Genomic DNA, 17,373 nt, shown 5'->3' on the forward strand with positions numbered 1-17,373 from the left:
TTCCACATGTGAGACAGACCTCCTGGAGGGAGATTTTAATCAAATATGTGATGGGAAAAGATACATTTCCTTATTTTGGTATAACAAACTCCCTGTACTAACAATATGTTGATCTGGTAAAATGTTACTGTATTTTAGCAGTGCAACATTAGTAGAAGTTACATCTGGTTTAGTTATTTCTGTACAGCAGTTTGTATACATCAGCCACAGAGCAATAAATACTTTATCATTACCATTATATTAAAAATGAGCTTTTAATGCATTTGCCCATCTTTTTAACTGCTAATGTTATTTGGATCCACTCATGCTTTAAAAAAACCAACAAAACAACCAAGCAAACAAAAGAAAATCTAAAAAACCCACAAGACAAAAAAAGAGCAGCACAACAGGGTTTGTATTAGCTTTGTACTATTAATTGGACAGAAGACTGTTGATTAATGCTTCTGCACTCAAGCTGAATATTATAAGTACAAAACAATTAAGCCTCTTGATTTGCACATTTTCTGTAATAACAAACTTGATCACAGTTCTCTCCCATATTTAAGCTCCCCCTCCCAGTCCTGTGGTTTAACTTGCACAACTCCAGCTGCTGACAGGTACAATCTCTGATACCTATCACACCTGACAACTCAATCAATCTGCATACCTGCTGTGCAACTTACACTGGAAATTACTCAAGGTCTAGAATCCTGAAAAATGAAAAAAAATTTAACTTACTTCCACAATGAATGCTTCGCCCCAGTAGAACAACTCTCAATTACTCTCATTTCAGACAACTCATTTATGATTGCAATAAATACAATTCCATCAAAATCTTCTGACTCAAAGACAGTGAATACCTTCTTGTCAGTCAATCAGAATAAAACAGAGCTAACCAAATGAAATGGAGTCCAGACTGACAACTTTTCCAGCCAGAGTGAGAGCATCACAGGCAGACAGGAATACAAGACCTGGCAGCAGAAAAAAATCAGCAGCCAAGTTCTACTGAAATAACCAATACACAGATGACAGAGAAAAGAGTTGGATTGTTTAATAAGTGTCTACAATATAAATTTTTAAGATGCCTCAAGAATAGCTTCTAATTAAGGGTTAGCATTAATCTGCTCAGCTGGTCCAGCTTTGCAGCTACCTTGTTAAGAAGCCCTGCCAGTCTACTCAAATTACACTGGGATGTTTTCATGTTCTCAATGTGATAAATCAGGGTGCACATGATAACTGGCTTGTGTAGTAGCCATCATTTTTTACCATAGGATATTTGGCCAAAGATAAGAACACACTGAAAAAAAAATAGGCTGGTCACACAATACACCATATCCTACCATCTGCTGGAGCATTCTTCAAGTTGCTTGTACCAGTTCATACTTTACTGAGCATCATGAAGATGGGCAGTAGTTTCACTATTCCTTAAACACAAATAATTGTGTCCCAGTTTCCCCAGTGGTATATTCTAGAAAATGTCGTAATTTTCAAAGTTGAAAGCCATAGTCTGGCATCACACAATCCCAGGTCCTTAACTAGCCACTCCTCCAAATCTGTCTCTCTCCACCCCTTGTTTCTGTGCCCATGCTGCATTTTTCCTCTCACTGCTAGTCAGTACAGCTATTTGTAGGGCAATGACAAGGACTGAATATTACTGAACTGATCCAGCTTTAAAGTAACTCCTAAGAGAAGTATCTGGGATATTTGGGGTGAGAGGTGTGGTGCTCAAAGGTTATTTTTTTTACCTGCATTCCTGCATTTCCTCTCAGTTCAGTTTGCAGCACGGCCTAGGAAACAGCCATATCAGCTCAGCTGGACAGGGCTGAGCTAAAGGTTAGGCAGACTGAAATGGATAGGAACCTTCCTACTGTTCCATTACAAAGCATTCAGTTACTGCTTACTTAGGTTGTACAGGCTTGAGCTAACCAACTTTTAAATTATTTTCTTTTCTTCCTTGGCTCCATTCTACACTTTTGCCCTCCATCACACTGCAAAAGACTACAACTTTTTCCTTGACTGACTTTTTTGATGTCTTTTTTTTCCCTTTCTCCTGAAGTTGCCTTCTCCCAATATTACACTAGGGAAACATGAAGAACAAAATCCAGAACAGGCACGTGGACACAATTCTTTCTAATTTTTTCAGGCTGAGCAGCACACAGCCTGAACATGTGTGCAAGAAACATGCAGCCTAGTAATAGTAGAAATATTCATATTTTCATTCAATGTAGTCTCTCCGCATAAAACTGTCTCCAGCAAAAATCAAATCTACACAAAGGTCTGTAATCTACAAAATTCAGAATTACTATTTCTAGCATTATAGATGAAAAAATAAATTCTTAAAGACAACAGCTTTCTGTCCAAGGCAACTCTGATACTGGGTGCAAAAAAAACCCTCAAGCCAGGCATCCAAATTTAGGGTTCCACACCTAGGAAGATAGACCTTGTGTTCAAAAAGTTAGGATGTGGAAGCTTGGATTTCACCTGCATCATTCAGAGTTAGGATGTGGAAGCTTCACCTGCATCATTCTGGTCTCTTCTGGACCAATTTTACTCTGGCCTTGGTGTAGAAAAGGAGGAAAAAGGTGAGAACAAGCTTTTCTCAATTAAAAGTCCATCAGAAACATCTGCAAAGATTTTGGATTTGAGCAATGAGTGTTTAACAAGAAAAACTTTATAGATGTTCAGAATTTTCTGTCATATGAATGTTTTTATGACTATTTAATTCCATAGGACAGGGTAACACTTGAGTTATGAACTAAACTCCTTGAAGCACTTGAAAAAGTCTCATCTTTGTGCTTTTCAGTATAAAGCCTGCTGCTGCAGATGTACATTAAGGAAAAAATAAATGGAACAACTTAATCAGTTTCCTCTTTGTTTCTGCTCAGTGTTAGATGCACAATGTACCATACAGTATTTGGCTACTGACATTCAGAGGTCTTACATATGTCATTATACATGAGTAAAAAATCCCAAATATGTGTGTATATATATACAAAATTATTCTTTTCCATTTTTTCAGAAAATAGCATAATAACTAAGTTAATACCTTAGAGCAGTTTAAAAGCAAACGACAAGTGACCAGGTGTTTTAACTACTTTCCTTTTATATTACAGCTATGTAGTCTGTACAAACAGAAATTAGCACTGCTTTATCAAAAACTACAATTTCCTTTCAATTCATTTGGAAAAGAAAATTTTCAAATCAAGGTGTTTGAGATAAGCAAAGCAATGAAACAAAATACATTTTTGTAATCTACATCTCACTGAAAAATTTGACAACACATGTCCAAATGAAACACTGTTGTCCTTTTGTCAAGATAGTATTTTTCTGAAAGACAGTAATTTCACTGAAAAGAAAATTATGTATACTCAGCTTACTCATTTGCACAGCAAATGCTGTAAAGGACTCTTGATTTTAACTGGGGTTTCTGGGTACCACTAAAATACCCACAGTTTTTTGAGTGGGAAGCTAGGGGATTTGGTGACTTTTTTTGTTTGCTTATTTTACTTGTTTGTTCTGGGGAAGAAGTTAAAAAATTGGAAATACTTATTTTATTAAGGCAATAATACTAGGTGAAGAAAAAAATATGTGTCAAAGGCATGCACCAAGTCCTATGCATCTCTGTTAAACTAGAACAATAAGAGTTTTATCTTTGCCTCAGGGAGCAAAGCTGATGATATCAGCTGTCGAACTTGCACGCCTGACCAAACTAAGCTGAGTTTGCAAGATACAAGAGGATAAGAGCACGAATGAATTCTTTGCAAAAGGCAGTCAGATACCCAGTGCTTGACTCAGATATCCAGTGCTTGACAGCAAACAGAATGAGGGAGCTGTAAGGAAAGTAATTGAAAGTAAGGAAAGTAATTGAAAAAACCCATCCCCAGCATCGAGTAATAGCAATGGCTAATAACACATTGTTTAAACAAAATGTAAAAAGACCACACTAAAGCTCTTGAAATGTTCTTTCAGCATTAAACATCTGAGCTTATTTCTGGGAGTCAACTAAACTACTAAGAATTACTGTGTACTCAAAAGGACATTTAGCACCTGTTAAGCGGTGAATGGTGCCTCACAAATAGCTTACTGCAAAGGAGACTCACCTTGTATAAAGCAGAAATGATCTGATGCATTTTCAGTCGATGAAACACAAAGATATCGTACACGGCTGAAATGGCCAGAACAGTCACTCCTTGCTCCTTCCACAGCATGCTGCATCCTGCACACAGCCCTGCTCCCAAGATCCAGCCCCAAGTACTTGGTGAGGTGCCTCTGGTAGAGCAGTGCTTCACGTAACACATGAGGGAAAGCAGAAAGAAGAGGCAGGCTCCAATGTCTGCCCTCCCTACAATCCCTGCTACGGCTTCCGTGTGGATGGGATGAGATGCAAACAGCAGGCCCGCTATCAAGGTCCAGTACCCATCGCCAAAGAGAATCCTGGAGAAGTTTGTGAAAAGGCCAGTGACTGCAGCATGTAAGAGGACATTTACAAGGTGGTAGCCCCATGGGTCCATTCCCCCAACAGCATGGTTAATGCGGAAGGAAAGTGTGCAGAGAGGTCTGTAGGACTTGTGGCTCCCACTGTGAGTAAGCAGTGTCCCCCAAAAGTCATTGTAGAAGATATGGATCCACGGCGTCTCGGGCAAAAGGTCCTGGTTTGTCTTGATAGCTCGACTACAAAAGACAAATAAAAACTTCATTTTAACACTAGAAAATGGCTACAAATGAAAAGGCTGTGAAAATGCAATCACACTGCTACATGAAAAAAATGACATTGCTTTGGTGCTGCTTCAATTCAAGTTTTGAATTTTAACAGGAGGTGTTAAAAATTACATATCTATTGACTTCCTTCAAGAGCAAAATTTCCATATAAATCAGCTTTTAAAACATTAGAAACAGACATTACACTCTTTCTGTTAAATTAAAACACCCTTCAGTGACATTCTTCTGAGTCTAACCCAGGAGTAATCAGTTAAGATTTGATGAGTTATAATTAAAATGTAAAAGAAATATGAAAATCTTGCAAACGTTATTGTTGAAACAATGGATCTTCCAGTATATCAGAAATAAAACCCCAACTGTCCTTTTATACCGAAATTTTAATTTAGATTTTGTAATGGATTTTGCTAACATAGGTAAACAATAAATATAGAAGTTGTTAGGAGTGAGCAATTTTCTGCTTCTGGACAGGGCCTTGTATAATTGTTTATGCATATTTTGACTTACAACATTTTCTGCAACACCTTGCTGAAGACAGACAGCAGAATATTTCACATATGAAAATACACTTTTCAAACTGCTTGTATTTACAATTGATGGAAAAAAAAAAAATTTACATTGTATTAGCTTATGAACTCAAGTCTGTCAGCTTGATTTAAAAAAAAAAATGCTGCAGCTTTCAGCATCTATGCTTACAACCACACTGGCAAGAACTCATGCCAGCCATTAGCAGTCTCCAAGTTTAATTCGTTACTGTAAAAATCTGTCTCCCATAGTGTTCGTACAAATCCAAAGATTTGCATTTAAATTTATGCAGTGGGAGAAGGTGTGAGACCTGCTTAGTGCAAAGAGATGACTAGAATTTAATTAGTTACTTGTATTTAAGCAATTATTTAAAGATGCATTGTTGTTACTACAGAGCTTAACTCATTTAACATTTATTTTATTAGGGTAATTAAGAATCCAGCCAACTCAAGACTCTCCTATTCAAAAAACCAAACAAGAGAGATGATTTTTATCTCATTCTCTCTTCAAAACCCCTATCTGCCTTACCAATAAATACCCTCATATAGTTAATAATTTTTCAATTCAGACGAGGAAGGGAAAAAAAGGTGTGAAACTCAAGCCCACATTTAAAATGCATGACTAATTCATATTCCAATACTCCCGTCACATTCTCCATTTCCTTAGAACCTGTGAGCAAATTCCCCCCCTCCCCCTTTTTTTTTTTGTGGTATTCATTTCAGGAATGTTGTCTTGTTCTGGGATGAAAAATGCTCAAAATTGATATCCTGCACCACAGAACCTCCATGCAAATACTCCAAATACCACACAGCTCAGCATTTCCATTGTCCAGAGCATCCTGCTGTAATGCTTTCAGACATGCTTCCTCTCAGCATGTCCTTTTATCTCTGAGCCCATAGAGGTCATAGAGAGGTCAGCTTAAATCCTTTAAAGATATGATGATGCTTTTTAGAATATTTTAAAATTTTCATTTTGAATTCTGCTTATGCAGTGTATCGGGTTGCCTGTATTTGTTTTCCCAACCCCACACACATTTTTCTCATTTTAGGCGAGTCACAAAAGAACACTGGAGGAAAACAAGATTGTTGTTTCCACATTATTTATCTTGTCCTTCTTTGTTGTCCTTTCTTGAAACCTAATTCCTCTGTTTGTGATTTCCATTTATAGTATAACTCTCAGAACCACTATCAGAAACCTAGGAATTTGGCAAAAATAAAGCAGGTGTCAGGCAAGACAGAGGAAAAATATACTAGACGACAGGCTCCCAAAGGCTAAGAATGGCTATCAGATGTCAGGATTTAGAGTTGAAACCCTGAACTGCAAAAGTATTTTTTCTTGGGGAAACAATAAAAAAGTAAGTGGCAACAACATTGCCAGCACAACCACCCTCCCCAGAGGCAAAGCATTCTTCTACAAAGAGCCCAGACAGTTCCCAGGTTGTTCCCAGGAAATGGTAGCTTTTAGTATTTATTTTGCCTTCTCTCTAAGGTGATAGTTTTCATGCAGCAGACACTCATATCGAACTCATCCCCACCAAAAGTAAACTGTTTGTATCATAAAGAAACCTAGTGTACATTCCAAAGGCATTAATTCAGTCAAATCTTATTCACAGCTTTAGCAACAAATTTCATGCATCCTTGATCCTTTTCCATTTAGACCTGTCCATATTAAAAATTAAAACAAAGAAATATACAATGAAAGAAGTCATGCACACAACAAAAAAAATCAAAAGGAAGCCCTGAAGATACAGTATTGATCAAACTGTATTTGGGTACAGATTTCAGCATGCAGTTCTAGAATACTCCTAGTTTCTTGCACATGTAAATGCTACAGATTCCTTTACCTGCCCATCTGCATGAAGAATGCAGAAGCTGACAGTTCCACCTTACTCAGTGTTTAGTGACATCAAATTCTGTATTTTCTATTGATCAAAATTTTAAATAAAGTTAGAATTGGTTTCTGTATGATTTCCATATGGTTCCAAGGGCGTTAATGAGCCTTGACAGCCTGATCCCCTTCCCGAGGTTCCCACACCCTGCCCACATTCCCAGGATCTCATGTCAGGTCTCCAAAGCTTTCCCTGATACTGCCCAGGACCCCATGTGAGTCTCCCAAGGCCATCAGCCCCTGCCCCAGGGACACCTCAGCAGGGCCAGTCTTCAGCTCCCCAGGCCCTGACTTGGGTCTTGCTGAGCTGAACCTGTATCCCAGCCTGTCCTTGTCCCTAGGGAAGTGCCCAATGCCCAGGGCTTGGGCTGCCCTGGCTCCTGGCTGTGGCAAGGCTCTGTTTTTTCTCTAGTTACTGAATCACCAAGCCATTTACCCTGCTTAGTCTCCAGTTCCAGCAGAAATTCTGAAACCAACACCTCCTCACACTCTGGTAGCAGTGCCAGCTTGTCTCCAGTAAAGCCTCCTGCGCTAGCAGCCACCCTCGCTCTCTGCAGATAGAAAATTAAATTAATTGCTGGCTCTGGAAGAGACTCTGGGATAAAGGAAATTACAAAACGCTGTATTAGCCTTGCTTCCAGCTTCACTTACAGTTTACCTTGAGGTTATGTCCCACAAATTAGTCCAATTTCGCTAATGGGCATAAGAGAAGCAACTCATCATTCTTTGCCAGAGCTGCAAACTCTGCTCTCGCTAAAAGGCAGCAGGTCACCTGAGAAAGTCTTTTCTCAAAATTCCAACACAAGTGACATTTTACTTCCAAGTAGCCTCTGAACACGGCTGCACACTCAGGCAGGGAACGTGCTTTCTTCAATTTGAAATGCCTGCCCATTTCACACATCCCTGGAGAATGGGCTATCTTATTCAGTATACAACAAATGGACATGCTGGGGGCAGGGGGAAGGTAAGAATTAGATTCAGTTATCAGTTTTTCAGAAACAGAAAGCTGAAGAAAGAAAAAAATTGTAAAGACAAAATCATCATTTCTAATCCTTGAAATAATGCTTCTGCCTCCTGCCATAAATCACATAATTGCCACAGGTCAGTACACACCTTGAGCACGACTCACTGAGCTTTTATTCATCAAACCTAAAAATGCCAGAGATACATTCACATGTGCACATATACATGCATACACACACAAAAAAGTTCCAGATGTTTTCAAAATTATATATGTCCTAAACTTCTGTGCTGGTGTTAAACTGATCCAGGTGTTAACACTAGGGTAAAAAAACAGATGTGACATTCTAAAGTGATTTAACGAGTTAAGCCTTATATTCAGCTTCAATATTGCTAATGGTCCCCATATGCTGAAAATTACCATCAGCATTTGAAGTAGACAACATATTTTAAAGGAAAACGAAAATTCCCAACTGTGCATGCAGGAAGCCATTGACCAGACATCTCTCACATAAAATAGATAGTCAGTGATGGACTGGCAACATTGAACATGGAGGTTCATCATTGTTTTTCCTCAGTCATTTTTAAACAGTATTAATTTAGTGTTTTTTTCTTGAATAGCAATAGGAAAATACCCTAGGGTATTTTTACAGTGGATATTAATGAAACACCCTGAGGATACTTTCAAGACTATATGTTACTTATATAGACAACAAGATTGAAAACATAGCCAAGAGCCTACTTGCTTGAGTACAAACAGCTTCACAACCCCAAAACATACAGCAGCCAAGTAAATCCTGCAGACTGCTTACAGGTTGTTAGGCAGGTGGTGGTCAGAAAGCAGGGAAGTAGAGCTTGTCATACTTGCCTGCAAACTACTATATATATATATATACACACACACATACATTGTCTGTATTGACAGGATAAAGTAAAAGTCAGAAAATACTACTTAATATGCAGAGATGTCTTAAGAAAGTAATAACCTTAAGTACATGAAAACACATTCATCTAAATGTTTAATTATAGCCTCTAGAGAACTATTTGCCATTCTGGTAGAATTCTGGTGACAATTATGTCTGACATGTTGTGTATTAAAGTTCATCTTTCTCAGTTGTTCAAGTGGAATTTACCTTCAAATCCAGCAGGTAGGAAAGTTTTACCCATGCCACCTCACCAAAAAAAAAAAAAAAAGGCCCACCACAAATGACAACAAAAGAACCCTACCCATTAAATAAAGAACACCCAAAAATAAAACCCCAAACCACAAACCTCTATAGTGTATATCACCTAGGAACACCTGCAGGAGACCAAAACCTGTGCATCCTCTAAGTTGCAGCTTTTGGTTTGTCTTAAGAAAAATTGTTCTTAGGTGAATCTGTAAGGAAAATCTAATAATTCAGGTGTTTTCAGAAAGGAAATACTTGGCAACTAGCTAAGTGACATATAGGATCCTGAGGTGCTAGCTGGCTTGGAGAATGGGTCTGTACATACAGATTGATGGAAACACCTAGGGTCAAGTATTATTTTAAACAAATTAAAGGAAAACATAACATCATAAAAGGGAAATTAGCCTACTAGAACTTTGTATCTAGTTTATTTCTGCCAATAATAATTTTCTAATTGTATAGAAAGAGCTCAACTCAGAGTTCAAACACTGAAGACAACATATAGTTTTAAAATAATTTTCCCATCTTATGTAATTACTAGTGAAAGCTATTAACTCTATACAGAGTTAGTACAGGATCCCTGGAAAATATGTTAATATATGATTATATTAATTCTGTATTTTGGACTGTGAAAGTAATTCTACAGCCAACTTCAGTTTAGTACCAGAACAAACAGGAGCTACAAGTAACAGGTCTGTAAATACTGTTTTATTTGTAAAACTTTATTGGATGAGACTTTCCTGAATTAGATATAAACAGAGTGGAAAGATGGATGAGTGAGACAACTGTAACTATACCCTTAGATGATTGCAATCACTGCCAAAAACAAAGACACAAAAATACTAAAGAAAACAAAACAGTAAAATCACAAGGAAAACCAGTAAGAACACAAAGGTTATAGTCTTATACTACAGTATAAAGACACACAAACTTTTAAAGATTTTTCTGTACTGCACTATGTCTTTTAAAGAAATTGATCTTTTAAAATAAGCGGTAACTTGTCCCTTGTTTATTTCCACCAATGACTTTATCTGCTGTGGTTTGACTTTGTCTGCCAGTGACTGGCTATGATCCAGCAGCCCATCAGCTGAACACTTCTAGAATTCATAATTTTGCAATTAAAGATGTAGGATCTTATTCAAAAGTAGGAAGTGGTGGCAATGCTTACATATAATACTGAATGCTATTAGGAATTGCTTTAACTACACTGAAGCATGCTGCATCTATTGATTCTCTCATTGACTAAGAGGGCTTTGAAATCTTTATGTAACTAGAAGTTCAAAACATTTTGGTTACAAGAAGGTCGAGATGGCCTTAAAATTTTTGGCCTATAAATATTTTAAAAGCTAACTGTAAAGGTTTTGATCTCTTCTCCATTGTATAAGACTTTTCATTTCTATGTATATCTTCCCATGGGGAAAGAATATGGCCTTAATATTAATCCTAAATGCACCTCATTCCCCTCAGTTTAAGATTTAGCCTGACATAACAAAAACTAAAGGATGGACTATGTGAAATTTGAAACCCTAATTAATTCCAACTGCCTGGTATTGTATTATTTGATTATTCATGCACAGATTAAAAAAAAACACAATGGAGGGAAATGAAAGAAGTAATTAATATCTTCATATGCTGAACAATTGGACACCATCAGTGTCCTCTTCAGAGGAAGCTGATAAAAACATAAGGAGAAGAACAGCTCCTGTCTTTGCCTCTGCTCCCTGAGTTTCTTCACCACAGCATGTACCATAGGTCTGGGAAAAGATACTTTCATTCCTACATTGGAAATGCTTCCTGCTATTCTCACAGCTATTTTATAAGCTAGCTTCACTCCCAACTACACCCTGCAACACAAAATGTCTAATTGTCTTCTTCTGAAACTTCAAGACACTTTGCTTTTACCTCATAAATATTCTTTCAAATATACATCTGAAGCTGTTCTTTAAAACATTCTTCTGTGCCAAACAACTGCCTGGCAATAATTCACAATTTATTTATTTTATATATGTATGTAATGTCAGCTTCTGAAGCATGGTTAGAATTCATAGCTGGAACCCCTACTGCCTTTTCAAATCTATTTTAGATTATAAAAGTGGGCCCAGCAGGCCTTATTGGATTTACTGTTCTGCAGTACAATATGGCACCACATTATTTCTCTTCCTCACTTCCCACTGAAAAAATTAAACATAAATAATTTTTGCCACTCATGACAGTAAAAGGATAGATATTTAAAGGCTTGAGATTTTAGCAATTAGAGTAAAAATGTTGATTTTCTTATCCAAATTAAGAGTATAGATATCAAAGTACTTTTTTGACAGGTCACCTTCTGAATATAGATAAAACCCTTCCAAGACACACACAAATTTATGCCATTATCTGAAAATAAGAGACATACATACTGTAGCAGTATAAAAAAGAGTTTATCAGTCATAGAACAGTCCAATGACTATTCACTTTTCTGGGTTTTTTTCAGTATGAGGCACACTGTGGAGAAAATTAAGTTAAGCAATTTAACTTCAGAAAAACTATTTTTTTTCCACATTTATTCTATTTTTTTTAGTGCATTTTCAGGAAGTTTGAGGAGATTGTACAGAATTGTGCCTAAGCCCATGACTCTTACGCACTCTAAATTTAAAGCCTGAAAAAATTTTTAGGTTCTAATTTTGATTTTTATTTTTAGGTAAGCATTGAAGAGAATAACCAGGAACACGTTGCCACACAAATAAAGAAATAATAAGTTGAGGAAAAACCACTGAACCACAAGACAACATAGAGACACTCTCCTTTTCTTATTTTTTGAAGGGGATGAAGGATAAAGAAACACAACAGGGTTTTAGTGCGTAAGTTTCCTTCTTCAAGTCTTTTATTTTAGCAGTAAAACAACCCTTCATTAACAAGGCCTGATCTAAATTTAGTTTTACTGGTTTAACTGAAAAATATTATTCAAAATCTGATCAGTGAAAACAATTTGGTGCATGCATATCCACACAGAGGTCAATTTAACCTTCATGCTGTCTTTAGAACTCATATTGAAGAAATATCCATATTGGTGGAGAGGGGGAAAAAACCCAATCACAAAAAAGCCCAGCTATCCCTTACCATGTTCATGTTATTCACTGTAAGAACCCAGTGATTCAGAGAACAGTCAGAGCGACCTTGACTTAAATTATGCACAGATTTGCAAGTCTGGACTGTGCCACACTAAAACTATGAGACACGTGCTGGTTCAAAATAATCACATCACCAAGAAGTCTCCTCTTCCCTCCCTCCAGCCCCACTATAGGATACCTAAATGCATCAAACTAAAATTCTGACACACATCAATTGTACACCCTGTATCACCTTTCCTACCCAAAGGGTATCATGTTAGCAAATTTGTAGGGTGGGTTGTTTGAGTTTGGGGTTTATTTTAATAAAACTGTATAGAATAAGCATTTTCCATTTAGGTTAATCTGTTTTGGTATCTTGAAAATACTGATGCTGAAGCTTTAAAAGGCTATTTTGTACAGCAAGAAACTAGAACTCTTGCATATTTTTTCTTGCAGTATTGTCCATTTTTAGTATAACAGCCCTCACAAGCTACCCATTTATGTACATAAAAGATTGCCCACAAATTTATTAGCACACTATAAAAGGTACCATTTTTAGACAGCAACCTCTGCTTAGAATCTTTTTTTCCTGAAATCAGTCTGATCTAAGAAACCAGACACCACTTGTCTTTCAAGTCACTACTATCTTCCTAGTCTAGTTTATCAACTTGCCTGATATGCAAGTAATGATGATTGTAGTCATAGTGCCATTTCCAAGGCAGATATAAAATAATAATGAGGGCCAGGGAATCCTCCCTGAGGATTACCAAAATTTATTCTGTGTCAGCTACAAAGCCTAGCTACACTATCATGAACCATGAGATGTACTGCCATTTCAGTGAAATAGTCTTGAGGAAACACAAAAAGCAAAGCAAGTTTAACTTGATGGAAAAAGCAGCAAGAAATGTTAAACATATAGCTGAGGCTTACATTTCTCTGTGATGATAGTTTACTCACCAGTGAATCAACCAAAATATTTCAAGTACCTTCTTAGAGGATTCCAAATTTTTTAAAAAAATGCAGTACCTTTCCTTCCCAGATGCCTATTAATCAAAATTCCTACATAATATATAGAGGGCCTAAAATCTGCCTAGAAAGCATTTGTGATGGAGTCAGACTTTACCTTCAGCCTTTGCCACAGACACATCAGACAAATTCCTGTAAGCATTTTTATAATTTTATATTTTTAGCAGGGAAAAAAGGAACTTGCTAGAGACTTATGTCGAAACCAATTTCTATGAAAACCAAATTCCCACAAAAAAGTAAAACAACCCAGATAATTAAAACCAATATTTGTTCATGGGAAGATGTGTAATGACTTCTAGTGAATAGAGAGACTGTTCAGCATAGTCCTGAAACAGGCTCCCCAGGAAAGTGTTGAAGTCACCATCCTTGGAAGTACTAAATAAATAAGTAGACGTGGTGGCACTCTGTGGAAAGGTTTAGTAGGCATGGTGATATTTCACCAAAGGTTGAACTTGATGATCTTGGAGATCTTTTTAAACCTTAATGATTCTATGAATGAACTACACTTTTTCTGATCTTCAGCATCTTTACAGAGGGCACTGTGGGATGCCCTTCAAAAATGTACTTTAACAGAGCAGATGGCACCCACTCATTTGGAAAGTGTGAATCCTACTGAAAAAGGCTGAAATTACTTTTACTGATTTGTTTCACCTTTGTGCCTCAATAGTTTATAGAGATGCAGGGATTCACAAGAGTAAAACAAGTTTTGTGGCATGCCATAGCAACTGTGAAACACTAGAAATTGAAATCATAGCAATGTTTAAAATCAATTATATTTTCTCTGAATTGCTTGGTTAGAGCACCCAGATAGCAAGCAACAGTTTGGGAGCGACATCAAGATAACTAATCACAGTTATTTTGAAATAAAAATGTGCTTTACAGTTACCATTATATGCAAGTTTGTATCAAGCATACTCTCAAGGATTTTACTGGATGCAGTCAAAGACTGAGGTAAAAAAGCAGAAAATGACAAATGAGTTGAAATATGCTATCAGAACACACAGGATTTCTACTATATTAGTTCACATTGGTATTGGAATAACCTGCACTTTATGTCACTGAAACCAGTAGGTTTTACAATCAATTGCAATTGGCATAAGCTTTTATAGCCTTTCTCTACACTTTTTAAACTTACAAGCACAAAAAACAAAACAACCAAACCCCATTCCTTTCTATGTTTTAGAACAGCAATCAGGAGGCAGGCAGTTAGCAAGAAGGATCTCAGACAGCAATTCAGGTAAACTGAAGCCATTACCTGAATCACAAAACTGATCAACCTTCCTTGACAATAAAACTAGAGCTAAGTCAAGCTGAACTACAAAAGCAGGAAGCTTTTAACTGAAACATCCCAGATTTTCAAGTCTCTCTATTTCTATGCTAGCCAAGCACTTGCACTCCTCTCCACTAGTGATTTCTGTGCTTTAGGGTTTTTTTTTTTTCCTCCAAGCAGCTTTATGTCACCAGCCATTCTATAAATGAAGGTCTGAAGATCTTCTGGAAGATCAAAACAATATTTAACTGCTAGGCTTAACTGCCCACTCTAACATTAAAGTACAACCACCCCTGACAGCAGCACAACAGAGGACTGCATTTTTTCCTGGCAGATGAGAGAAACCCAAGTGCCACAAAACATTATGGTTTTTCATAACACTGGCCTGTAGACAATGACAGCTCTAAGTTCTGCCTAGAGAGACCCACAGAGGAAAGCTGATCACACACAAAGGTTTATGAAAGCTTTAAAAAAAGTAAGTGGTTGGTTTCTTTCAGTAGTCTTCATTAAAAAAAAAATGGTCCATGAGACTAAAATTCATGCAGCATTTTATCACAAGAGAAATTGTACGTTATCTTTCAAACTCCCAGCACTGCCAAAGAACAGTAATAATTTTGCTCCTCTCGCCAAAGCAGGAAGACTGCTTGAGATCACAATAAAAAGAAATTCCAAACATGGGGGGGAAACCACAGGTAGATTAAGAGAAAAACATGCAACTCAGTGCAATGAAGCTGACCCAAATGAATCAAAGACCAGGCTGCCTTGGAAAGGTCAGTAGGCACTTTCAGATTTCAAAAAGAAAAAAAACCTAAAACGTCTTGCATTTGTTGACAAGGCAACAAATATAACAACAAATATTCAACAAATATTCTCTTCAAGTATCTTCTATCCATATGTGAGAAGACAAGAAATGCAGAATTTCATCTTGGAGAGAAGTAGCTTCAAATTCACATGTCAGAGCTTGAAGTGAGATTCTTTTCTGCTAGGGCATGAAGACATAGGATATGATATATAATGCTGTATGGTATTATATGATATATGAAACACATGCTTTATGTACCATTTTAGAAAGAGCAATGGTCCATTTGAATCTTTACATAAACTAAGCAAATACTATTTCCTACAAAGCTAGGGGAAGATTACCTCTTCAGAGTTCAGGAGCCGTATATACTCTCTTCCCTAGCACTGTAAGTCACTGAAAGTTTAATGAAGAAAATTATAGTTTGCTAGGCCATATAAAACACCAGGATGTAGAATTTCTGTATAATAAAATCAACCTAGAATAGTATAAGGAATAAGCAGTTTCTGCTCTACCAGACATGCTTCTCTTTCTGGGTCTCTGCATTGATCTGCTGCAAAATAATCAGGAATTCATGATTTATTTCTTACCACAGAAAATTAGTTGTTTGGAATAATACAGTGCTGTGTATGCATCATAAATTTCCCAAGTTCCTCACATGCTGTGGTACACAGAAAGAAACTGAGAAATTAATTATGACATAGTCAATAAATAATTACAGCTATGCAACCCATTTGTACCATCCACTAAGACAAAGTGGCAGCAAAGGTCTATGAAGATTTCCGTGTAGGCTGCCATGTTCTTTTAAGGAAATCTGAAGAAATACTGAGACAGTAGGATATTGCTATCCAACTATTTTAGAAAAAATTACCTGGATGATGAACATAATCAGCCATAAACACCTTATTCAAATCAACTTCATTGCCCCTTATAGTTCCTTCTTCATCTTAGTCTTTTAGGAGAAAAGCATGTAGAAATTCTTGTGGAACAGAGGTAGCTTCTGGCTCATAAGAGGCACTGGGAGTCCATAGGAAACCCAAAAGCTCACCATCATGTTTTCAAACTCACTGGAAGATGCAAGTCCCACCCCTGCAGCAATCTAACTGGGAACTGCAGCAGTGCTGAATATGAGCCTTATTTCAATTAAGACATTCAATTTAAATCCCAACCTTACAGTGAATGCTTAACATCAACTTCTAAGAAAGATAAAACAGTCTTTCTAGAGACACAAGCAGCTGTTAATTTAATATTACAGGGCAACAAAACAGGTGAAAGTTTTTAATTAAACAGCCCTTCTGTAGGCTGATATTCTGCAATTTCATGTATAAATCAAGCCAGGTGACTTATTTCGAGTAAGTCTGAAAATAATAAAATTGGTTTCAATGACCTCAGAGATACATATGCTTATTTGTGGTTATGCCCCAGGCAACCCTGAAATCAGTCATTCCATTAAGTCAGAAGCATGGCACAAAGCCAAGCTCCTGTAAGAGTTAAAGGTCTTGCACATACTTTCTTTGTATGTTTATTTGAATAGAATGGTGACTTTGGGTTTTGGGCCACCCATCACTTATAGACCTCCCATAACATTTAAAGGAGCTGAATCAACTGGATCTTAGCATATACCAGTTATCCCTGGGACACTAGCTCTTTTAACATGATGCAAAATAATTGAAAATTGATGCAACAGGGAAAAACATCAAAACAGAGTTTATCTGGAGATATTTTAATGTGTATATTCCTCTACAGATTAGTCAGGCAACGTTTTGGGAATGGTTTAATTACAATAGTAGAATAAAGAACCTAAATGCCCTTACACAGCCAAAAGAAATACACAAACACAATAAAACAAGAAATAATGGTGATAATTATCACAAAACAAAGGAAGCAATTCAGGTCACCATACTGGGTTTTTTTGGGGTCTTTTGGGTTTGTTTTTTTGGTTGGGTTTGATTG

At 36.9% G+C, this 17,373-nt stretch overlaps 1 protein-coding gene across 1 annotated transcript in view; it reads right to left on the reverse strand.

The window, feature by feature from the left end:
* TMTC2 (transmembrane O-mannosyltransferase targeting cadherins 2) overlaps nucleotides 1–17,373 on the reverse strand; it is a 233,832-nt gene that overhangs the window by 131,531 nt on the left and 84,928 nt on the right. The window contains exon 2 of the mRNA XM_054631557.2: nucleotides 4,080–4,650. Coding sequence (XP_054487532.2) covers nucleotides 4,080–4,650 — 571 coding nt within the window. The remainder of the gene's footprint in view (nucleotides 1–4,079; nucleotides 4,651–17,373) is intronic.

The sequence above is a fragment of the Agelaius phoeniceus genome, chromosome 5 (genome assembly GCF_051311805.1).
Source record: "Agelaius phoeniceus isolate bAgePho1 chromosome 5, bAgePho1.hap1, whole genome shotgun sequence".
In the NCBI taxonomy this organism is placed as follows: Eukaryota; Metazoa; Chordata; class Aves; order Passeriformes; family Icteridae; genus Agelaius; species Agelaius phoeniceus.